The 25672-nt window shown below is 42.9% G+C and overlaps 1 protein-coding gene across 1 annotated transcript; it reads left to right on the forward strand.

Annotated features, from left to right (window-relative positions):
- On the forward strand, positions 1-25672 carry LOC126413045 (esterase B1-like). The gene is made up of 4 exons (XM_050082941.1): positions 1-229; positions 16585-16770; positions 23551-23771; positions 25499-25672. Exons 1-4 carry the CDS (start codon positions 1-3, stop codon positions 25670-25672), a joined length of 810 nt encoding a protein of 269 aa, XP_049938898.1.

Here is a 25672-nt window from a genome sequence, read left to right on the forward strand (position 1 = left end):
ATGTGCACTCAGCCCGGCCTTATGGGCTTGTTGCCCAATGCTACCGGGTCCGAAGACTGCCTCTACCTGAACGTCTACGTACCGGCTGCGGCGAGTGGTCCTCTGCCCGTCATGTTTTACATCCACGGCGGCGCCTTCAAGTTTGGATATCCCTTCTTCAGCAATCCGGACTACTTAGTGGAGAAGGGTGTTGTGTTGGTCACAATCTCTTATCGCCTCGGCGCCCTTGGTAAGTAAATCCTTTTGCTTTTGCTTTTCGAGTGCAGTGTGGACTCAGGCTTTGGCTGAAAGTCACGTAAGTGCAGAAGATTTTGGTTTACGAGAAATAACACAGAGGATTTCAAGCTTTTCAGGAGTAGTCTGATGCCGAAACAGAGCACATAAAAGAGAATGTAAATTCCGCTCCCTTAATTATGTTACAAGAGGTCTGACTGATTTGATGCGGTTCTCTATGAATGCATCTCCTGTAGCAACCCCTCCAGATCCATTTCCTCGTTATGGGATAAATAAGCCAACTTTCCACACGTTTACGTCCTCTCTCGCACACAGAACACACCGGTTAACATGAACGCTCAAGTACCAAAGCTGGACGCTCAAAGCGTGGAAAAGGGTCATCTAGCACGGTAATTTCCCCAGAACATTGGCATAGATCGATAGCCCGGCACACATTGTGTCACATTTGCACTAAACGCTTTTGTTTTAGTTATCAGTCGTCTCACTGGTTTAGCAGATCCGCAACGACTTCTTGTCCCGTGTCACCCTCTTAACTTCAGAGTAGCACTTCCACCCCACGTCCTCACTTCTTGGATGCATTCCAGTACCAGCCCCATCCAAAAGTTTTTCCGCACAATAGACAGGAGACGAACTCATAGGAAACAAGAAGTCATCAGAATTCGAGGTACTAGAGAGAACTATAGACGTATTCTCCATACGTTCGTCTCCTGCCGATTCTGCGGAAAACCTTCTAGCGTATTATCAGTCCACCTAATTTTCAACGTTCTTCTGTAACACTACATTTCAAACACTTCGATTTCCGGTTTTCCCATAGCGATAATTCACTTCCATACAATGTTGTGCTCCAAACGTACATTCTCAGAAGCAACTTTTCCAAATCAAAGGCAATGTTTGATACTAGTAGAGTCCTTTTGGCCAGAGATTCGTTTTGCTTGTGCTACTTTGCTCTTTATGTCCTTTTCGTTTCGCCTCTTATGTGTGATTTTGATTCCAGGGTAGTAGAAATCCTTCACTTCGTCTACTTGGTGGTGCATAATTTTGATGTTAAATTTGTCGCTAATCCCAATACTTCCATCTTGCATTGGTTTACTCTGAATGCGTAATGTTTGCTCGTTAGACTATTCATTTCATTCAACGAGTCCTACAGTTGTCCACACTTTCAGTGAAGATTTCAATGTCATCAGCATAGTTTACATTAAAAACTCTAAGAAAAAAAACGAAGGAATAATCGAAATGGGACGGAAACTGGGTGATGTGCAGACAAACAAATGATTAAACTTTCAGGGAAGTTGGATGGTTTATTCAGGAGAAAGAGCTTCAAAAATTGAGCAAGTCAATAACGCGATTGACCACCTCTGCACCTTACGCGACCAGTTACTCGGCTTGGCATTGATTGATGAAGTTGGATGTCCTCCTGAGAGATATCATTCTAAATTCTGTCCAATTGGCATGTTAGATCGTCACCATGAAGGGCAACAAAACGAGGCGTATACCTGTAAGGGTGGCGTGGATGACAACCGAATGCTATGAACTAAAGTGGCACCCCACACCATCACTCCTGGTTGTTAGCCCATATGGCGGGCGACAATCACTTTAGTGTTCCATCGCTGTCCTGGGTGTCTCCAGACACGTCTTCGGTGGCACATCTTCGCTGGCCAGTAGGACTGAGTTCGAAGCGGGACTCATCACTGAAGACGATTCTGCTTTTGATGAACGAAGACATGGCTGGAGACGATCTGGACAGTGGCGGGATACTAACCTGACTGCCACCCACCATACAGTCTGACAACCAAGGGTGATGGACTGGGGGGCCATTTCATTTGATAGCAGGACCCCTTTGGCTGTAATCCACGACACCCTTACGGGACAGCGATACGTCGACAATATTCTACGTCTCTTTTTGTTGCTTTTCATGGCAAGGTATCCTGGGCTTACATTTCAGGAAGATAATGTCCGCCCACACATGGCGAGGGTCTCTACTGCTTGTCTTCGCGCTCGCCAAAACCCCACCTTGGTCAGCAAGGTCGCCAGATCTCTCCGTAGTTCAGGACATTTGGACAATTATGGGCAGGGCCGCCCAACCAGCTAGGGATTTTGGCGATCTAACACACCAATTGGACAGAATTTGACACGATATTCCACAAGAGGACATCCAACTTCATCAATCAGTGAATGCCAAGCCGAATAACTGAGCAGCAGAGGTGGACAATGGTGTTATTGCTCAATTTGTAAGGCTCTGCCTCTTGAATAAATCATCCAATTTTTCTGAAATTTTAATCATTTGTTCGTATGTACGTGTACGTCACATCTACTGATTTCCGTCCCATACGGTTAATTCCTTCGTGGCGCGTGTCTTGGCTTGGATTTAGATGTATGGATTGAGCAGTAGATTGAAGTACGTCCCTGTCTTACATCCTTTGTAATCCGAGCACTTCGCACTTCGGCTTTCATTCTCAGTTTTCCAATTTGGCTGCCTGCATAGCTGAACGGTTAGTGCCACTGCCCTTATACACAAGGACATGTCTTCCGCTGCGAATACCTACAAAGATTTGTTCTGATGTAGCGAGTTCCACTCAGCCTCATGAGACCAAATGAAGAGCTGCGTGAATAAAGAAGGAGCGGTATCATCCAGATTCACCTACTGGTAAACTGAAGGTATTGGTGACATGATAATCACATTTAACAAAGAAATTAGCCAAACAGCCGTGCAAATTGAGAAGTTATTTTCTTTTGTTTTCGCTACCAGTTTCGGCAATTCAGTATGCCTCCTTCAGGCCCCAAGTACACCTCTCAAAAATGATCTATATTGGCATAATGTGGCCATCGGTTTCTGGATGTCGTGAATTCTCAAGTACTTCCTTGGAAGACTTGACTGAGTTGCAGCTCTCGGAAACGGCGAGGCTGGTCAAATGTTAAGGGCTGCTGCCGTGATTATCTACGAAAAGAGCTAGAAGGACAGTGAAACAACCACTAGGCGCCAAATGGTTGGACGTCCACGACTCTTCACAGAACGTGGGGTTCGGAAGCTTTTCTGCTCTATAAAGTAGGATAAATAGAGATCTGTGAAATCTCAGTTGAAAAAGCACAATACTGGAGCACGCACAAGTGCTTCGGAGCACACCACTCATCGCACATAGTTGAAAATGGTGCTATGCAGCACACCATCATTACGTGTTCACAAGTTGACCCAACATCGTCAATTAGGATTGCAGTGGGCACGGGACCATTGGGATTCTACCGTCGATGAGTGAAAAAAATGTCGGCTCTTCGGATGAATCACATATTTGCTACACTAGGTTGATAGTCGTTTCCACAAACACCGTCATGGAGATGAATGGCTGCTCGAAACGTGCAGCACGCCACGGACGCAGCCTGGTAGGAGCAGTATTATGTTATGGGAGACATTCCCCTGCGCTTTCATGCGACCTGTGGTAGTAATCGAAGAGACACTGACAGCTGCGAACCACCTGCATCCCTTCATGCTTGATGTATTCCCCCGATCGTGATGTCAGTTTTCAGTAATGTAATTGTCTGTGTCGCGGAGCAAGAACCGTGCTGCAGTAGCTTGGGAAGCATTATAAGAAACTAACGTTACTGTCTCGGCGACCAAATTACCCTGATGTAAGTCCTATGAAACCCAGCTGGGTCGCTATCGGGCGCCATCACCGCTTACGCATATCAGTGGCCCATTATTTACGCGAATTACATGATGTGTGGGTAGACATCTAATGCCACAAACCACCACAAATCTACCAACAAAGTGTCGGATCTCTGATACGCAGAATCAGTGGTTTATTTCGTTACAAAGACGGACGAACAAGCTATTAAGGTGGTGGTCATAATGCTTTGGCTCATCATTGTATATATTATCCTTCTTAAGGTTATACCTATTTTTCTTATAATTCGATCTTGCACCAGAAGCTTTTTCTTGGCCGACAATCCCTGTGAACCAATCTTGTATACTTTTCGGTTTGACTTCCTTTAGCAAGCGCAACGTCAAAACTGCCCCTCTGCTGCCTTTACCTTTCCTGAAGTCAAAGTGATTGTCGTCTGTCAGACACACAATTTTATTTTTCATGCTTCTGTGAATCATTCTTACAATCAACTCGAATGCTTGAGAAGTTGAGCTGATTGTGTGATAGTTCTCGTACCTATCTACCTGTACTTACAAGGAAACATCACCAAATTGACCTTATATTTTAAGGAGAAAAAGGAACACATGCAAGATATCAGCCCTAAAAATCGAGCCCGTGTGGAAATTTGGGGCATAATTGTGACAGTACGCAGTTACGACCTTCGGAAATTACAGCTTCTGTACTTCGGCGCGCACCGTTTGTCGCTCGGCAAGCTCACTTCAGCCGCCTAAGCGCTAAGTACCGTAGATTGCAGAGACAACCAGAATCTTCCTATTCGTGGGATGTTGAAAGCTAGGAAGAGGAACGGGAAGGTGAACAAGTGTTTTCAAATCTTGTTCGAGAACACATTCTACGCGAAAAAACAGTACGTAATGTATGTATGTAATATTTCAACAGTATTCACGTACTGACGTTCTGGACCTTATATATGCCTCAAAACCAATATGAATAAACTTCAACAAGTAAAGAATTTTTATGAAATGATGTTAATGATTTTTTATTTACAATTTAATCATGCCAGTCACACTGAAGAATAGCGTAATTCCTGCAAACGTACTTCATTTTAACAATACCAAGTTTAAAATTCAAAGAAGATAATGCACAACAGCGATTTTAATAATGAAATATTGCTTCGCTACTTCTTTAATTGCACACACATTCGTTTCGGTCGTTCACAGCGTATTTGTGAAACCTATGATACGATATTCCAAGCAAAGAAGTATATGGCTCCAGCTACAGGTTAGCGAGCGTACACTTTGACACAATAAAAGAAAAGCATGTTACCAATCTCTAGATAATATTTCACAAAGCTCTGCCTTAACGCACTGTACAGAACTTAGCGCTCGGACGCTAGGCAGCTGCAGTACGGCAAAGCGAGTGACAAATGGTGTCATCGAAAGCTTAATATCTATACGTTCAGAAGATCGTAACTGCCTACTGTCAGAATTTTGGCGCAAATTTTCGCGCGTGGCCAATTGCTGCTTATTTTCTCCTTAAAATATGAGGTTCCCTTCTTAGAAAAGTATTAAGTCAATGACATTATCGCCTGCAGCCATAGAAAATCACTAACTACATGGATTTGTAAGCCATAGAAAATCACTAACTACATGGATTTGTAATAACCACACCATACATGAAAAGCAGGGGGCACTGTTGGAAACGGATAACGGACGTAGCCCATTTAAAAATCCTTTTAGATTTTACGTTCATGAGCAGTTCAAATAGACCTGTGTGGGTGCGTGTAACACCATATTAAAAATTTGTGAAGCTGCGCTGTGGCAGTGACTGCGTTAGACGCCTCAAGCGTTGGGGAGGCCCTTACAACGATCCTTAACTCGGTGGGCAATGAGGTGACTTCATATGCGCACGATCGGATAGCGCCGCGTCGGATTAGCCGAACGGTCTAGGGCGCTGCAGTCATGGACTGTGCGGCTGGTCCGGCGGAGGTTCGAGTCCTCCCTCGGTCATGGGTGTGTGTGTTTGTCCTTAGGATAATTTAGTTTAACTAGTGTGTAGTCTTAGGGAATGATGACCTTAGCAGTTAAGTCCCATAAGATTTCACACACATTTGAACATTTTAAGCGGGCACGGTAGCTCAGCGTGTTCGGTCAGAGGATTTAACTGCCGTCTGTAGTAAAAAACTGAGTTAATCGATTAACAACGAACTTAAACGGATGTCTTACGACGTCCGCCCCGAGCAGATGCAACGAACAAAAGCGAACAATATGAGATTAAAAAAAAAATATAGTAGGTTTCTGTACAGTTAGGTGTTGAGTGACGACAGCATGTGCAACAGAGTCGACATTCAACCAACGTAATTATCCTTCACACGAGAATACGAGTCCCACTTGCTTGAACAACTGCATTGCATCGTCTTACAATGTTTAATAGGGTGTTACGTCTTGTTATCAGGAATATTTTCTACTTTTGCAAGTACACAAGCACGTTATGATGTTTGGAAAAAGGTCTTCCTCCATAAATTATAAATTATTTATGCCATATTACCCATCATACTTGTTAGTCATATCAAAGTATCAGCAGTTCAAGGTCTTGTGTTTAGTATTGCTGACCACCACGGGACCCAGGTTCGATTCCCGGCCGAGTCGGGGATTTTCTCCGCTCGGGAGTGGTCATGCGTGTTGTCTTCATCATCATTCCATCATCATTTCATCATCATTTCGGCGCAGTCTCCCGAGATGGTGTCAAATAAAAAGTCTTGCTCCAGGTGGCCGAACATTCCACATAGGGACTCCTGAACAATACCGCCATAAGCACATTTCATTTCATTTCGTATTATAACAACTGTAATACAAGTGAAACTTACCCAGAGAAGAAAATAAAAGTGAATATAAAAATACTACAGAATAAAAGGAGGCGATATGTTACTTTATCTCAGGCATATCTCGCATAAAGACCACTACAGTCAAGTCAGGGGGACTTCCGCGCACCATACGCAACAGGCACAAAAAAAAAGGGGGGGGGGTGGAATGACAATGGTACGCAAATTACCCTTCAAACGATAATGTTTGAAATTGATATCAGTGGTTATGAGTAACCGGAATCAATGATTGTGGGTACACATCTGCAGAAGATTGTGATGGAATGGGTGATTTTAGCCGTGTTGAACGTTGTGAAGAAAATGCAAAATCTCAGTAGAAGGTTGTGCAAGTGACGTACAGTATACTGATCAGGCCTTCCCACTGTAGACTGCGATACTTAAGATGATCCTTCCGCACGTTACTTTAGTGAATCAACGCTTAGGATTTCCTCCAACCTGTTCTCAAGCTCTCGCAGATGTTGTCCCCCAAAGCAGCTCTTGTAGCGCACTGCATTCTCCAGAAGATGCAGACAGGCGACTTGTGTTTATAACTGGTAGTGCGGGTAGCTAGTTTATTTGAAATAATTCCCAGGATGCCATTATGACGCGTTTATTTGCAGACACCGTAAAACCGAAATAGTTTAGTGTTAATAAACGATTCTTCTCAAAACTTTTATAAATTCCGAGAGGGTGGTAAAGCCGACCAGCATATAAGAAAAAACTCTGAGTACGTTCCATCGCCGACTGGCGCGGTTGGCCTGCAACCGAAATTTCTTGCTTTCGTCGTAATACTGTGTAGCCTTTCGTATATCTTTGGTAAGTTAACAATATTCATTCGTTTACTGAATTTAGTGGTTTACTGCACAGCGTTATTATTGTATTGAAGCTCTCATGACCCTTAGACTCCTTTTAGTACCATTTATGGAATAAGTAGACTTAAATCATTAATATTTCATAAAGTAAGATTGGCGTTTCGCGCCAAAACACTGGTGGTTCTTCTACGTACTGACTGCCAAGCGACGTCCTCTCTCAAGGGTCGTGTTCCTCTCCCAAGTCTTCTGATTCACTACAGTGCCACACGGTGCAGTCGTCACCACTGCCTTCGTGAGAATCAGCTTCCTACAGGCTGCCGGCTTACTCTGCAGCACTGCTTAAGGCACCGAATTGACTTCTGCTGCCTGCCAAGTTACAGTAAACGTAAAATTTAGAAAAATAAGTACACTCCAAAACAAGAGGAACTTCACAAATATAGTTTAAGAATCGACTGTGTACTGTTCCATATTCACCACATTGTCTTTTCATATTTAATACATTAAATTGTGAATGACATGAATGTTGGCACTTCTAGCTCATTTGAGGAAGAACGTTATGGTAAGAAAGGAAAAGTCTTCTCTACAATCACAGTTTAAAATGTCAGTATGTGGGAGTTACGTTGACGAGTTGCGCAACTGATTGATCTGTTAAGTACCCATTGGCTCCTGCGAGAAGTAATTTCCACCCCACACAACAACAGAAGTCAGACAGACGCTCCTAACGTACCAAAAATGCCTGAAAAACTTTCATCAACAAATATCTTCTGGAGTCGTCCGCTGTAAGGAAAAGACACAACAATATTCAATTTTCTTACATAACTAGTGGGATGCTTGGATACTGAAGTATTGCTAGTTAGTGTAAGAAAAACGTTAAACGAATGGAAGATATTATTTTTTGCAAAATCCAAGAAAATCAAGTGAAACTTTTATTTATAAACTGATACACGAATTTCTGCGTTCTTTTCAGAATTGGAGGTTACCTCTTATGGATAGAAATCCTGTTAATGAAATTTATATACAAAGTACGAGAAAGCTTTTTTATCCCTTTTCTTTAAGAATGTTGTTTACTTGGCAGAATGGCTTGAATCATTATCCTATTGAATTTTTCTAAGTGCGGTTGAGGCTGTCGCATGAGAAATGTAATGGAGTGACGTGAATGAAGTATGTTATTTCTAATGGAGGAAAGATGGGGCTCGCCTACGCTGTAGCGCACAATACCATGAGCTGCGACGACTGCTGCCTGCGTCGTTCACTGCTGAAAAATAACAAAACTATCTCATTCTATCTGGATTGACCTTCGCCAATCGAACTCTCACTACACCTTGATGAAGTCAAGGACTCCTAACAGCCCCTAGTCTAACTATTGGCGTGGTGCACTGGTCAGGTAACCAGTCCACCGCGATGCCACTCAAAGTTCGCTCGCAGGCGCTAACTAATTCTCTGTCTGTGTTCACACCACACATTAAGTGTCATGGCCAGCATAGCGAACAAATGCCTAATCGCGAGTGGCTCAATATAGAGTATCACTCCAATTCGCTAGCGACAGAGGTGCTCTCTCAGTGCAGTACTGAGTAGAGACTTTGTTCCTCGCTCTCTGCGTTCACGCACGAGCGCACTCTCTCCTGCTACATGTTCCTGCTTCAAAAGCGCCATTGGAATGACCCCTCTCCAAGCAAAAAAAGCGAAAGGGTATATCGTCCGCTGTCTTTCCCTCACTCCTCCAGCTCATTGCGTCAGAAATAGTCCGCCATTGAGCGTTACTCTTACAAACGAGAGAATGGCTCTCCGTTTAAGCCGACCAATCCAGAAATATATAGCGTCGGCATTAGGTGTTTACTCTCCACCTGTGAGAACTCTGACACTGTGCACTAGGTCTGTCAAAAATGCATATGCTGGGGCTCTTCCAAACAATACAGCGGGGTTTGCTTTAAGGTGAACACGCAGGTCATTATCCCTTTTCTCTGGCAAAAACTGTTTTGGTCCCTGGGCGGTTGGCCGGCCGGCGCAGCTGTGTGCTAACTCAACCTCCTACGGGCTTTCCAGCGGGCTGGTTGCCTCTGCTGAACAAAAACTCCTGTGGCTGTCATGTCTTGAATGTTTGTGTACGCCAGCCTCGACTTTTTGATCTCGGTGCGCACTTGTGATTTACTTATTAGATTTGCTTATCAGTTAAATGGAAATATGTAAAATTGACTCTACCCTATCGAGTTTAGGCTCGAATGAAATGTCTTGATACGCAGAATACGATGATGAGGTCGGAATATGTAAGAAATGAAGGTTAGACCACCCGACCTTACAGTAAGTTATTCTGTTGTCTGAAGCACCTAAATACTGTTTTTAAGTGCATGTCGGCGAAGTATTATAAAACCAAAGATATCCTTCAAACTCTTAGAACATTTCAAATTTTCCAAATACATGTAACCAGCTGAATAAAAATTCCTTTAATAGGTACCACTGAGATAATTTTCTTGGTACATGATTAAGTCAATGATTATTCAACATTATTCACAGAAACTCCAAGTGGATGTATGTTCACTAGAAATATACAATGACATGACACGTAATAAAAAATTACTCATATTTTTGGAATTTAACTTCGTTCTAGACCAGTAAATAAGAGACTGAAAACAATATAAAAACATTCATTAAACTCACTATTCATTCAATTTTTTTGTTACAAAATCGTGATTGGCACAAGATGTGTTGTGGAGCTTCAGGCTTCTTGTTGCGGTGGACTGTGGACTGTGACTGCAATGAAGTTGACGACGTGAAATTCCCATGTCGTACGAGGTATAACCTTCATCATTCGCCACATCTGCACGATGTATCGTTAACAAAACAAAACATTTTGCATGTCTTGATAAGCACGGGTATTTTCGGTTGTGTACAGCTCGCACTAGTCTCAAGGAACAAACACTGGCATCTGCAGCAGCACCACATGTAACAAACCTTTAGTAGTGTATTTGTTCCCATCTTACTATAACAGTTTTACTTACAGGTTAATCGTATAATTACCACATGTTGTTTTTTATGTGCATTATAACACCTACTTTTATCTTCTTGAAACACCGAGATACTTCTGCCTTGAATAAACAAATAAAATCAATTCTTTATAATTACGTGGTAGCCACATGGCAGCATTATTTCTGTAATCAGGGTCACATCCTCTCGATACCTTACATGTTTACATTGTATTGTTGATGTACGGGAAACATAGCACAAATATAGCCGAATATCATAACACAGTGCGCCATTGAAGGATATACGACAAACTGTCATTTGGTGCCAGGATGTTTCAGCACACACAGGCTATGGCAGATAGCATTCTGGCACTCGTCCAGTATGTTGGTTTCAGTGCATGGCAGCCAGGTGCGACGTTCAACCTCGCTGCGTTCAGAAGTGGATGAAGCTGTGGCACGAGACATTGGTTGGCTTCGAGGGACAGGCTTAGTAAACGTGTTCACGTTTCAGAAAGACAATGTTTAGTTGACATCTCTAGGGAAGCGTCGTTTTTAAACGCCGTCCAAATAAAGAATGAGACCAGTATCCCAGGATTCTCGCAAATCGTTTGCAACCGCTTAAGGGATGCTGGCCTTATAGCCGAAATGGCTGCTAATAAAAAAGCCCTCTCTGATGGTGACAAAATATTATAGGCTTGCCTCCGCTGAACTGAATGTAGATCGTGACTGGCACCACGTCATCTTTTCAAATGTGTCAATATTTAGCTCACTGAATGAGGGTCCGATGATGGTCTACAGGCGATGGCGAGCAGATTACAACTCGCTGTATGTGGTGCATCATTCTCGTGCTGGTGGTGGATGTCATCGGACAGGACAGTGATACATCATCGAATTTATGGTTATCCCTCCGCGAATCACAATGAGTACATCATGAAACTACGGCACCGAAATTGACGACGCCCTATCCCAATGGAGTGATCCAGTTAGACAGGACTTCTCACCAATTCACACGTGTCTAATCGTCAGCAATATTTTTGGCAAGAGACTGAAGTCGAACTGATCGACTGGCCTGTTTGGGCGTCGGACGTGAATCTCTTGAAAATTTGTACACCAAAATGAAGCATCTTATCAACATACACTGACCGACACTGGGCCCAAGTACATTGTGGGACCTAGTGTTGGATACATGGGAGAGTTTCGCGGTCATTGAGACGTATTTTCAGAGGCTTATTGCCTCCATCCCTCGGCGGGTGAGGCAAGTAATTGATTCCACTGGTCGTTAGACCTCATACTAGACCGCCCCCCCCCCATTCTCGATATGCATTTTATATTACAATATTTGATACAACAGTATGTTTTTAGACCTCATACTAGACCGCCCCCCCCCCCTCTTCTCGATATGCATTTTATATTACAACATTTGGTACAACAGTATGTTTGTTGATTCGAAAGCTAAGTAAAATCGCTATACTTTAAATATTATTTATTGATTTCGTGCTAATTAATATTGAATACATTTAAATTAAAAAAAACACAAAAAAATTGAGTAGAAATATTAATCGTGTCCTAATATGAGACAGACAGAGAAAACATTTAATATCGACGATTATAAAAACGGGTAAAAACGTAAAATAATAATATTCTCTTCCTTTCTGCCCATTCAACCTTTTCTTCGTTAATTGTGGAAATAAGTGCAGTCGGGGCATACAAAAACTTTTTTTCTAGTTAACATTCTTCGAAAGCCCAGGGATAGCACTCCATGCAATGTGCCTATTTCTATGTGTGAATATTCAGAGTAACGAACACTGTAGTACATGCATTCAGCGTCCTCTTCTTCTTCAAGCTGCACACCCGAAGCATTGTCCTCAATTAAATCTGTATCAAGCCCGAATGACAGGAACATTATTTTTCCTGTGGTTCTCTCTCCTTTGATTCCTTTGCGGCTTTCTTAGCTTTGAATTGTTTCAAAAGTTCCCTGTGTGGAGCTCAGAAGGTGCTGATTTTACTAGAGCCAGTGGCTCTTGATATGGCTTACTGAACTGTGGAGCTGGCCAGATACCATCTAGTCTCACATTTACTCCACTATATGAGTCTTGAACATCAAATTCCTGGTCTATTGCAGAGTCATTGTCTCTAAGAGTCCAGTTTTCAGAAGCCGTTTATAGCGCTTTCCATTCTTACTGCTCTCAAGTAGGCAGCTCCAAATTACCTCATAATCCAAAATGAGGTTACTACTGGATCTGGGTAATTTGTTAACCAAGTTTCTATTTCTTGGGGATAATACATTTTAACCGGTTACATCAAGTCCACACAAGAGGCTGCATTTTATGCATGGAATGGAGTGACAAACAGATGATGAGGACATGGTTTCCTCGTGCTTTGTCTATCACACAAATGAGACATGATGTACGTCAAGTATTAGCCCAACACGATCATCACCAGATGAGTTCACGACATTCACAAAAGTGTCAAAGCACTTAGTAAAAATAAGAAGCTGAATCCGGCTACTGGGGCAGCTGAAGTTATCCAAATACGACACAGGACGTCCAAATAAGCGATACTGTCGCGTATTAGGATGCCCGTGGTATCTCATGTTAGGAGTAAGCCACTAGCACTAGGAACCTAGCCTCATAGTTATGCTGCGCGTTTTGGAGGGTAATTATAGCGTATGAAATATTGTGAAGAATATAACCACGTGAATATGGTTCCAATAGCTACTCAGTTTCAGACGTTAAAGCCCTACAAGCAAATAAACTCAAAAAACGTGGCATTCGACACTTTTAAAATCAAGGATTGTCGACAATGTCCAGTTCCATAATGGTCTTATTGCCACTACACTAGGCCTCAGGCGTTGTGAGAACTAAGTTCTGATACTTCCCAATAGAGTTGAGTTCTTACTTTAGTCAGAACCTAGTTGTCTACATTAGCGAACACTTCCACAATAGGCACCTTTCCGCTATAGTAAACATCGCTTCCAGTAATTATAGTATCATTTTGATAAATTAAAAACAGTGCCACCAAAACATGCGAGTAAATAGGCCTTTTCTGAAATTAAATTCTAATTGCAGTAAGGCGAAGCCTATTGAATTCTGTCATCTGGCATCCGCAGTTTCGTACCCGCATACCATCGAAGTTAATGAGTTCCATTTTCCTCGAAAATTAGGGACAAACGAATCATAATTTTCTGTGAAAAACCATATTCTACGCTTGTCCTACTAATTGGAAGCTCGTGCAGTTTCAGGGCTGCTTATCTCTTGCGAATCACTGGACATTATATTAATGAATATTATCTGTCAGAATTTAAACGTCTTATTCAGACCCATTGCGCTGAGCAGTTGAACTTATTTTTCCAGCAGATCAGCAAATTTTACTTCGAGACCAAAATTTATGAGCTCATCGTTAAAGATTTATTCCATCTTACTCAATTCCATCGTAATGATTTTTCTGCTTCATCTCTTTCCCGTTGTGTCTGCTAATTCTGTGAACAGTTTTGCAGACAAAACTTTTTCTATAGAAACTGAACTTGGATCTGACTGTTTGTGAAAATGTGAGTGATAGTGAATTTTTGTGTTCCCTGAATAAAAAGGCAAGAGGAATTTGTTAACATCGAGTATAGATTTAAGTGTCAGGAACTCGTTTCTGAAAGTATTTGTATGGAGTGTAGCCATGTATGGAAGTGAAACATGGACAATAAATAGTTTGGACAAGAAGAGAATAGAAGCTTTCGAAATGTGGTGCTTCAGAAGAATGCTGAAGATTAGATGGGTAGATCAGATAACTAATGAGCAGGTACTGAATAGAATTGGGGAGAAGAGGAGTTTGTGGCACAACTGGATCAGAAGAAGGGATCGGTTGGTAGGACATGTTCTGAGGCATCAAGGTATCACCAGTTTAGTATTGGAGGGCAGCATGGAGGGTAAAAATCGTAGAGGGAGACCAAGAGATGAAAACACTCAGCAGATTCAGAAAGTTAGATGAAGAAGCTTGCACAGGATAGAGTAGCATGGAGAGCTGCATCAAACCAGTCTCAGGACTGAAGGCCACAACAACAACAACAACAACAACAACAACAACAACATACAATGGATACGACAATAAAACAATAATAACTGCTAAGTTCAGGAGGTTCCAGATGCAGAAAAATGAAATTAAAAGAACGGCTCCCAGTGGTGCGCTTACCTTTAGTCAAAGGCGTCAGTGACCGAACAGGCAAGATACTTTGCCGAGGAGGAACCAAACCATGCAGCAGGTAAAAGGAAGGAGTTAAACTACTCAAGCATCAAATGGGTACTGCATGCACCCCACGTTTACGTTTTAAATTATACAGGTTTTCAGGACTATCTGAAGGGGTTAGGAATCTGTATGGGGCTATGACGTTGTAATTCTGTCAGAGACAGCAAAGGACCTGGAAGAGCAGCTGAACGGAATGGACAGTGTCTTGAAAGGAAGATATAAGACGAACATCAACAAAAGCAAAATGAGAATAATGGAATGTAGTCGAAATAAGTCGGGTAATTAGGAAATGAGACACTTAAAGTAGTAAAGGAGTTTTGCTATTTGGGGAGCATAATAACTGACGATGATCGAAGTAGAGAGGATATAAAATGTAGACTGGCAATGGCAAGGAAAGCGTTTCTGAAGAAGAGAAATTTGTTAACACCGAGTATAGATTTAAGTGTCAGGAAGTCGTTTCTGAAAGTATTTGTATGGTGTGTAGCCATGTATGGAAGTGAAACTTGGACGATAGATAGTTTGGACAAGAAGAGAATAGAAGATTTCAAAATGCGGTGCTACAGAAGAATGCTGAAGATTAGATGGGTAGATACGTAACTAATGAGGAGATATTGAATAGAATAGGGGAGAAGAGGAGTTTGTGGCATAACTTGACTAGAAGGAGGGACCGGTTGGTAGGGCATGTTCTGAGGCATCAAGGGATCACAAATTTAGCATTGGAGGGCAGCGTAGAGGGTAAAAAATCGTAGAGGGAGAGGGAGACCAAGAGATGAATACACTAAGCAGATTCAGAAGGTGTAGGTTGCAGTAAGTACTGGGAGATGAAGAAGTTTGCACAGGATAGAGTAACATGGAGAGCTGCATCAAACCAGTCTCAGGACTGAAGACCACAACAATATATATATATATAAGTTTTATTCTCGTGCCAAAGAGCTGAATGATTGTTGATTGGATTAGTTACTCTCTCTTACATCTGCAATACATGCTATGTGAAAGATAAAATTTTGCTACAAATCTATAAAACAAATTACCTTAAAATAACTTGAATGACTTGTTTTTAAAGCTACATGATACAGTTTTTGTTAGCTAGTACTACAGTAGATCTCATAAAAACTACAGATAATATGCACAAGAGTTGTAGTCACCACGACAAAAGAAGCTGTCACAGAAAAGCCGCTACGACCTATGACGATACGGACATAAAGAAATACTGACCAGAAGACACAGCCAAATTGATTCAGCGAGTGACGACAAGGCACTTTGACCATCAGCTACTTGCACATTGGGACTCAGACCTCATGTGGCTCACATCTAGCGTTGCTGGTCAAATCACTATGTATTTCTTGATCACTGTCTACACCCTATCATTAATTGTGCTGTATTAAAGTGGTAATCATTTCCAATAGTGTGTATATTACGTCCCACTGGTGTGATAATATGTTGCTGCTCCAGCCCAACATGGGCATTGTGGGATGAAGGCATTGTCACAACCCGTGACGCGGTTGCACATTCCGAGAATGCCCGGTGCAGAATTTAGCCATTTTTCCTTCCTTTTGTTTTGTCGGCTGTACGTGCATTAAGTAAAAGTCAAAAACCCTTGGCATTTATTATTGTAATGAAATCATTAAATTAATTGTATTCAGTACCACAAAATAGATAGCCAGATGAGTTCTCAGTAACCCTGCACAACTTCTGTATCACCAAAAGCTGTACTTTTTCTACGACACATGTTTAAAAAGATAGCTACGGTTAGTTTTCTGTAGTCTACTATCTTTTAAGCTGAATATTTTGTTACACAGCGGAAAAATTAGAAACTCTGTGGGAAGGAATGATGTGTAATAATTTGTTTGCTGAAAGAGAGAATATCTGCTTAAGTTGTCGTCGTGTGGCAGGCTTCCTGAGCCTGATGAACGACGACATCCCGGGCAATGCGGGGCTCAAAGACCAGGTGCTGGCGCTGCAGTGGGTGCAGAGAAACATCGCGGCCTTCGGTGGAGATCCCAGCAAGGTCGCCATCTTTGGGGGAAGTGCAGGAGCTGGCTCCACATCACATCTCTTCCTCTCGCCGGTGACCAAGGGTGAGTTTCTCTCACGCCATAAACCAAGCATGATAATTTATTAACTGAAAGACTAAAAAGCACGAAAGCGAGAAATTCATCTCTCCTCTCCTCTCCTCTCCTCTCCTCTCCTCTCCTCTCCTCTCCTCTCCTCTCCTCTCCTCTCCTCTCCTCTCCTCTCCTCTCCTCTCCTCTCCTCTCCTCTCCTCTCCTCTCCTCTCCTCTCCTCTCCTCTCCTCTCCTCTCCTCTCCTCTCCTCTCCTCTCCTCTCCTCTCCTCTCCTCTCCACTCTAGTTTCTTTCCGTTTTCCACCATCTTTTCGTATCTTTGCTATGCATCCTTCTTCCCCAGGTACACACTGTTCTTCTTCTCTTCTGTCGGTGGCTGCTGGTGAACAGAACTCGTGTCGTCGGTTATCTGTTTGAAATCCTCGCTATCCAGTGCACCTTGTTCTGTTACCAGCTTTCTTCATTTTTATTTGAGCTCCTACGTTTGTGTAAGTACCGTTTTTGCTAGCTCACTTATGTTCATGATGAGTGCTTGAATGAAAGAAATAGGTCTTTCTTTCCTGACCGTGTTCTGTTTAATCCACTGTTATGAAGTACATCATTCTGCACTTTCTATAGCTTTTTAGGTATTCCTCTCAATTTCCTGTCCGATGTTTTCGCTTTTTCTGTTCCAGGTATTGTACATCAAAGTCAGCACATCTGATACAAAGTGAACCTATGGAGGCTTATAACTGTCGTAGTACGAGGACTATTCGTAAAGTAACGTCCGATTAGTCGCGAAACGGAAACCACAGTTTACTACATCTACCAGCTAATTCTCAACTTAGTCGCTGTTCCGACTTAGACATTTGTTGTAGCCTTGTACCAGCTTCCCAATACCTTCGTCATAGACAGCAGCTGCTGCGCTTTTCACTACTTCTCTACGCTGGTCTACCGTTCGTTGTCTGTGCCAAAATGATGTCTTCATAGCCGGTGGTTCATGTGAGCAGAGATGAATATCAGAGGGAGCCAAATCTGGGCTGTGTGGAGGGTGATCAAATACTTCCCATCGAAAACGCTGCAGGGGTGTATTCGTTGCCCCTGCAGTATTCAGCCGAGATTTTTCGTGCAGAAGGAAACTCATGAGACATACGAAGTGCATTCAAGTTCTAAGGCCTCCGATTTTTTTCTCCAGACTGGAAAGAGATAGAAACATGCGTATTGTTTTAAAATGAGGCCGCGTTCATTGTCAATACGTCCCAGAGATGGCAGCACCATACGGCAGATGGAATTTTACCGCCAGCGGCGAGAATGAGAACTGTTTTAAATACTTAAAATGGCAACGTTTTCCTTACTTGAACAGCGTGCAATCATTCGTTTTCTGAATTTGCGTGGTGTGAAACCAATTGAAATTCATTGACAGTTGAAGGAGACATGTGGTGATGGAGTTATGGATGTGTCGAAAGTGTGTTCGTGGGTGCGACAGTTTAATGAAGGCAGAACATCGTGTGACAACAAACCGAAACAACCTCGGGCTCACACAAGCCGGTCTGACGACATGATCGAGAAAGTGGAGAGAATTCTATTAGGGGATTGCCAAATGACTGTTGAACAGATCGCCTCCAGAGTTGGCATTTCTGTGGATTCTGTGCACACAATCCTGCATGACGACCTGAAAATGCGAAAAGTGTCATCCAGGTGGGTGCCACGAATGCTGACCTATGACCACATGGCTGCCCATGTGGCATGTTGCCAAGCAATGGTGACGCGCAACGACAGCATGAATGGGACTTTCTTTTCATTGGTTGTGACAATGGATGAGACGTGGATGCCATTTTTCAGTCCAGAAACAAAGGGCCAGTCAGCTCAATAGAGGCACACAGATTCACCACCACCAAAAAAATTTCGGGTAACCGCCAGTGCTGAAAAAATTATGGTGTCCATGTTCTGGGACAGCGAGGGCGTAATCCTTACCCATTGCATTCCAAAGGGCACTACGGTAACAGGTGCATCCTACGAAAATGTTTTGAAGAACAAATTCCTTCCTGCACTGCAACAAAAACGTCCGGGAAGGGCTGCGCGTGTGCTGTTTCACCAAGACCACACACCCGCACATCGAGCTGACGTTACGCAACAGTTTCTTCGTGATAACAACTTTGAAGTGATTCCTCATGCTCCCTACTCACCTGACCTGGCTCCTAGTGACTTTTGGCTTTTTCCAACAATGAAAGACACTCTCCGTGGCCGCACTGCACCAGCCGTGCTGCTATTGCCTCAGCGATTTTCCAGTGGTCAAAACAGACTCCTAAAGAAGCCTTCGCCGCTGCCATGGAATCATGGCGTCAGCGTTGTGAAAAATGTGTACGTCTGCAGGGCGATTACGTCGAAAAGTAACGCCAGTTTCATCGATTTCGGGTGAGTAGTTAATTGGAAAAAAAGATTCGGAGGCCTTAGAACTTGAAAGCACCTCGTATGTTATGTGGGGCTGCATGAAATCAGGCGAAACCTCACAGTGGGCACCTATACCTGGTGGGAGACACTGTAGTTCTAGGCATTCCTGCGTGCTCACTGTGTGCTCAGAAACAAAAAGAGCTACGTGACGTGATCAACAGGCACACTAGACACACTGCCCAATGCATCTGCCAAAAGCTTAATCGGATTTTCACTGTAGTTTCCATTTCGTGACCGATTGGACCTTACTTTCTGAATAGCACTCGTATCATGTCTTAGTTCTTACTATGACACTACCAGTCATGTTCATTCGGAATCTGGTTGATATGAACCTACATTCACTGACAATAGCAGATTAAACCGTTTGTCATTTGCAAAGCGTGACGTTCGCCTACACTTTCTGTCGGTTAGTAGCTTTTATGGGCACTGATCTTACGGTGCGTCTGTGAATGATACATCACACTGTGTAGACACGTTCGACAGTCCGCGTTGATACATCTACAAATCGGGCAACTTCATTCAGGTTGAGGTTATCGGCAAGTCCAAATACGAATGTTCCTCTGCGCTGTTCTGTCGCGTCTCTACATCATCTCATCTTACTGTGGTGATTCAATTCAAACGACTGCAACATCCATACCACTTCACTCTCATGACTCACGTTAGCGGTGGATGGTTGCTTGGTCTCGAGAATGTACGATCGGAAGAAGACCGAACTCCGGACGGTCACGAGGAACTACCAGTAGGAAGACTATCGTGTCTGGCGTATGGCTCTGTCGCATTTTACTGCATCTCCAAGAGCAATTTGTGCAGAAGTTGGCACCACAGTGACACAGAAAAATGTTACAAATCGGTTACTCAAGGACAGCTCCGAGCCAGACGCCCTGTAGCGTGCACTCCACTGACCCCAAACCACAGCCACATGTGACTTCAGATGTGTCAAGCGAGAGACCATTGGAGGGCGGGGTGGAGATCTGTTGTGTTTTCTGATGAAAGCTTGTTCTGCTTCGGTGCCAGTGATGGCCTTGTGTCGGTCGGGAGAAGCCAGTTGAGGGCCTGCAACCAACCTGTCTGTGTGCTAGGCACACTGGACCAACACCTGGAGTTGTGGTCTGGGGTTCAGTTTAGTACGACAGTAGGGACTCTGTCGAGGTTATCCCACGCACCCTGACTGCAAATTTGTGCGTCAGTCTGGTGTTTCGACCTGTTGTGCTGCCATTCATGAACATTATTCCAGAGGGTGTTTTGCAACAGAGTAACACTCGACCGCATAAAGCTGTTGTAAACCAACATGATCTAGAGTGCCGACATATAGCCTTGGCCCGCTCGATCACCAGAACTATCTCCAATCAAGCACATACGGGACGTGGACGACAACTCCAGCGTCACCTACATACAGCAACAAACGTCCCTGCATTGACGGGCCAAGTGCAACAGGCATGGAACTCCATCTCACAAACTGATAACCGGCTCCTGTATAACACAACGCATGCACGTTACACAGGTTATTAATGTACCAGCATTTCATATTTGCAGTGCCTTATCTCGCACTTGTATTAACCTGTATTCTTTCAATGTTAACAACTTAAATATGTCGCCTAAACAAATGTTGCCCCGAAATTTCGGTACTCTACATAATTATTTTTGGTGTTGCGGATTTTTTCCATCGGTGTATTTAAACGCAGGAAAATTTTTGATACTTATGGCTAATATTAGAAAACTTTCCCTTTTTGATTGTACTTATTCGATTTAATTAAGATGCTGATGATACAAATATCACAATATGTTATTTGTAGGATTCCGAAGTCTGCCTTCTTCGGTTAAATAAGCAAATCAATAATAATACTCGCATCTTCTCTGATCTTCATATACGTAGTTCTTACTATTAGAACTTTTTAAACGTTGACCTGTGTAAGTATATATTCTATGTAGCAGCACTGGAGTTGCATTAAAGAAGTGGAATAATGAAAGCACCCAACAAAAAGTGCAAAATAATTTAAGTGTCTCATGACATAGCATTTCCGTTTCGACTTCTCAACACCTATGGGAAGCAGCACCAATTATATACTTCCATCTGGAATAGTTTGATTACAGATAAGCTTCTTCAGAAGAATGCAAAAATCTTAATACCAAATTAGTCACACAAATGAGGTGCTAGGATCAAGCTATGTAGTGAGCACCGTAGCTGCGTAAGATACGGCGCACCAACGCAAACTTCACATACCCGGCATTCAAATTAAGGACGACCTCCGACGACTTGAAACGAGTTGCTGTGCTAAATAAAATGGCTACAAATGTGGACGTCACAACCGTCCAGGATTAGAGGAGTCCAACCCGTATCTCATCATTCTGATTAAGGCTTTCCATTACCAGCCGAATTCACGTCTGGAGATTGCCGGGACGGCTGCCATCAATAAGGACCACTACCTTAAGTGACCGTTAACTTATAATGACTGTTATTAGTATATTACGAGTGACGAAACGATGAGCTAGAACGACTATCAAGTAGTGACATCTACTACACATTCGCACAAGTTGTGGCGTCTCACAGTTAACACGTCTATACAGGGCGTTTCAGAGTTCTTGCGACAACTTCTAATGGTGATAGGTCACGTCCTGAGGAATAACTTTCGTTACAAACAGAAGCCTGCAGGACGTAAGCACCCTGAGGCTTTCGTATGCTGTGTGTTGCCTTTTATCCAGTCATCTGCTCCTCGTGAAAGGCGGTAGGCCACGTAAAACCGAAGTTTCAGTTTCGTTTCTAAAATATCTTTCTCCTCTTAGACACACCCATTTTTATACCATGCTAGTTCGGTGATATCTTGTCGTCCCATTGCCGGCGAGTACTAAAGGTTGCCTAAATTTCCAAGGAAGTGTTTCTAACAAAAGGTGTTCCTACTGACGTGACCTTTTAGCCAGACATTAGTCACAGACCTTGAAACGCCATGTATAATGAACACTGATTGGTATTCAAAATGGTCCTGGTAGACAGTTTTCACACATATCTGACAGACTTTTAAACTATCAATGCGTCGCAGGCTTCTGCTCCGTCTGTATTTGTGTGTCGGCAGGACATTACACTCTAACATGATGTCCCAAGAGTAGCGAATCTGGAAGATAGTTCGCAATGGGACGGCAGGTATCTGTGTGCTTATAGAATTACTAGTTGACAAGAGAATCGAAGCATTTGAGATGTGGTGCTATAGACGAATGTTGAAAATTAGGTGGACTGATAAGGTAAGGAATGAGGAGGTTCTTCGCAGAATCGGAGAGAAAAGGAATATGTGGAAAACACTGATAAAGAGAAGGGACAGGATGATAGGACATCTGCTAAGACATGAGGGAATGACTTCCATGGTACTAGAGGGAGCTGTAGAGAGCAAAAACTGTAGAGGAAGACAGAGATTGGAATACGTCAAGCAAATAATTGAGGACGTAGGTTGCAAGTGCTACTCTGAGATGAAGAGGTTAGCACAGGAAAGGAATTCGTGGCGGGTCGCGATCAAACCAGTCAGTAGACTGATGACCAAAAGAAAAAAAAGAAAAAAAAAAGTAGAAAATTCCGGCATTGCTCGGGAATTCATGTGACCAGTTCTCTATGCGAGACGAAAACAAAAAATGAACTGTGTTTGTAGTGTAGAGTTTATGTCCTCTGGGGGCAGCTGCTTCGCTTGTCTGCAACGCGATTTTGTAAAAATCTCTATGGCTCCCTCTTCAAGCCGTATAGACGGCTACTGTTTCCGCCCGTTCGCGCTTCGCAGATGAAAGCTGTCAAAAAGCGCTGCTTGGTGTCGCCGATTTTCTTCTGTTAACTCGACTGTAGGAGTGACTAAATAGTAGAGAACAAATGTATTAAAACTTCATGTATGATGCGGCATTTTTTCACGCATCTCAGTGTTTATGACATCGTATTTCCTGAATTATTTGGGGTACCATTATATAATTTTGTACGTGCATTTAGTGGCACGTGTGGGTACAGCCTGTGAATTTTCATGGAAATAGAATTAGTAACTACGAAGTAATAAATATAAAACTCATCCAAGATGCGGTAGATTATCACGCATCTCATTGTTTATGGCGTCATATTTCCTGAGCGATGAAAGGTTGATGGTTCTTACCACCACAGTGATGGTTGCCTGACAGTAATGGATATATTTACCAAGTTTAGTTGAAATCGATCCATTGGTTTAGGAGGAGATACGGAACATACAAACATACATACATCCGTTTATATAATATGTGTGAATTCATTTCTTACAAAGTTTCTACACACTTAGTGCACCACAATAGGGTACTAATTTAACTGTAAATTCTGTCAATGTGGGAGTGATTCGTATTTGAAGGTAAAAGTCAAATTTATCGGCAGGGCTCTTCAGCGAAGTGATTATGGAGAGTGGGGTGGCAACAGCCCCTTGGGCGCTGACGGACAAGCCGCGCGAGAGGGCTTACCGCATGGGAGAGGCGCTCGGCTTCCAGACGCAGGGCGATAACCACACTGACGACGACGACGCGCGACTGTCTGCCTTCCTTCGCGCCGCCAACGCCTCCGACCTCGCCAGGGATGACACTATCGCCCTCACGGAATTCGTAAGTTACTAGTGCAGAAAATGTATACCATTTTCCCAAACAAATACAGGGATCATCAAAAAAAAAAAAAAAAAAAAATAGCCTCCTCAAGTTATGCCAGCGCTAGACAACATTCTCAATTGCATGTGGAATTATACGTTTGCATAAAAAGCTATGCATTGCCACCAGGACTTCCTCATCATCAGCGAACCTTGCGCCACTAATAGCTTCTTTCAGGGGATCAAAAATGTGATAATCTGAAGATGCCAGATCCGGAAAAGACAGAGGGTGGAGGAAGGAGAGGAGGAGAGGGCAGCAAGCAGACGAACTTCAGGTCTCCCTGCACACATCTATGCACGTTTCTTTCATTCCTGATGTCAAATGTTTCGGAACCCATCTCGCACAAACTTCCTTGAATATCAATACATCATGAATAACACTTTTTATACTCCGTTCACATACAATGGAGTATATTTTCTTGTTCGAATGGCTGTGGATCACGTTGACTTATTATTCGTAGGTATTATCGTAAATTTGTCAGTTGTTGTAGATGTTGTGGTCTTCAGTCCTGAGACTGGTTTGATGCAGCTCTCCATGCTACTCTATCCTGTGCAAGCTTCTTCATCTCCCAGTACTTACTGCAACCTACATCCTTCTGAATCTGCTTAGTGTATTCATCTCTCGGTCTACCTCTACGATTTGTAGACTCCACGCTGCCCTCCAATGCTAAATTTGTGATCCCTTGATGCCTCAGAACATGTCCTAAGAACCGAGCCCTTCTTCTTGTCAAGTTGTGCCACAAACTCCTGTTCTCCCCAATTCTATTCAATACCTTCTCGTTATGTGATCTACCCATCTAATTTTCAGCATTCTTCTGTATCACCACATTTTGAAAGCTACTATTCTCTTCTTGTCCAAACTATTTATCGTCCAAGTTTCACTTTCATACATGACTACACTCTATACAAATACTTTCAGAAACGAGTTCCTGACACTTAAATCTATACTCGATGTTAACAAATTTCTCTTCTTCAGAAACGCTTTCCTTGCCATTGCCAGTCTACATTTTATATCCTCCCTACTTCGACCATCATCAGTTATATTACTCCTCAAATAGCAAAACTCCTTTACTACTTTAAGTGCCTCATTTGCTAATCTAATTCCCTCTGGATCACCCGACTTAATTTGACTACATTCCCTTATCCTCGTTATGCTTTTGTTCATGTTCATCTTATATCCTCCTTTCAAGACACTGTCCATTCCATTCAACTACTCTTCAAAGTCCTTTGCTGTCTCATTTCTTACCCCCAATCCATATTGACCTACTATGTTTCCTTCTCTCTCTTTTCCTACTCTCGAATTCCAGTCACCCATGACTATTAAATTTCATCTCCCTTCACTACCTGAATAATTTTTTATATCTCATCACACATTTCATCAATTTCTTCATCATCTGCAGAGCTGTCAGATGTTGATTAAAATCTGTCAAATGTCTCTAGGCATAGTTGTGTAAATATCATGAAGAACTGATGAACAAACAGCGACGCTGCTGAAAAGGTATTTCTTTATTGGACTTGTAGAATAGCTTCTCACACTAACATACCAGCTCCTACGCCTGTTTCTTTCACATTATTTTAGAAAGTTTATGTTCCAGGTGATATCTTCCACACACTTGTGACGAAGTGATTTACTGTAACTAGTAGCCAATATCTTCGGTAATCCTGACTGCCTCTGCGCCCATGTCGCAGGAGAAGCGCTGTCCCCTGCCGCTGGCATTCCTGCCCGTCGTGGAGCCGCCCTCGGACTCTGCTGTGATCGTCGAGCCCCCAGCGGACAGGCTGAGAGCCGGCAGCTACAACCGAGTACCCATCATGCTGGGCGTCACCTCCGGAGAAGGATTAGTCATACTTGGAAGTACGTAA

This window comes from Schistocerca serialis, chromosome 7, assembly GCF_023864345.2.
Source record: "Schistocerca serialis cubense isolate TAMUIC-IGC-003099 chromosome 7, iqSchSeri2.2, whole genome shotgun sequence".
Taxonomy (NCBI): Eukaryota; Metazoa; Arthropoda; class Insecta; order Orthoptera; family Acrididae; genus Schistocerca; species Schistocerca serialis.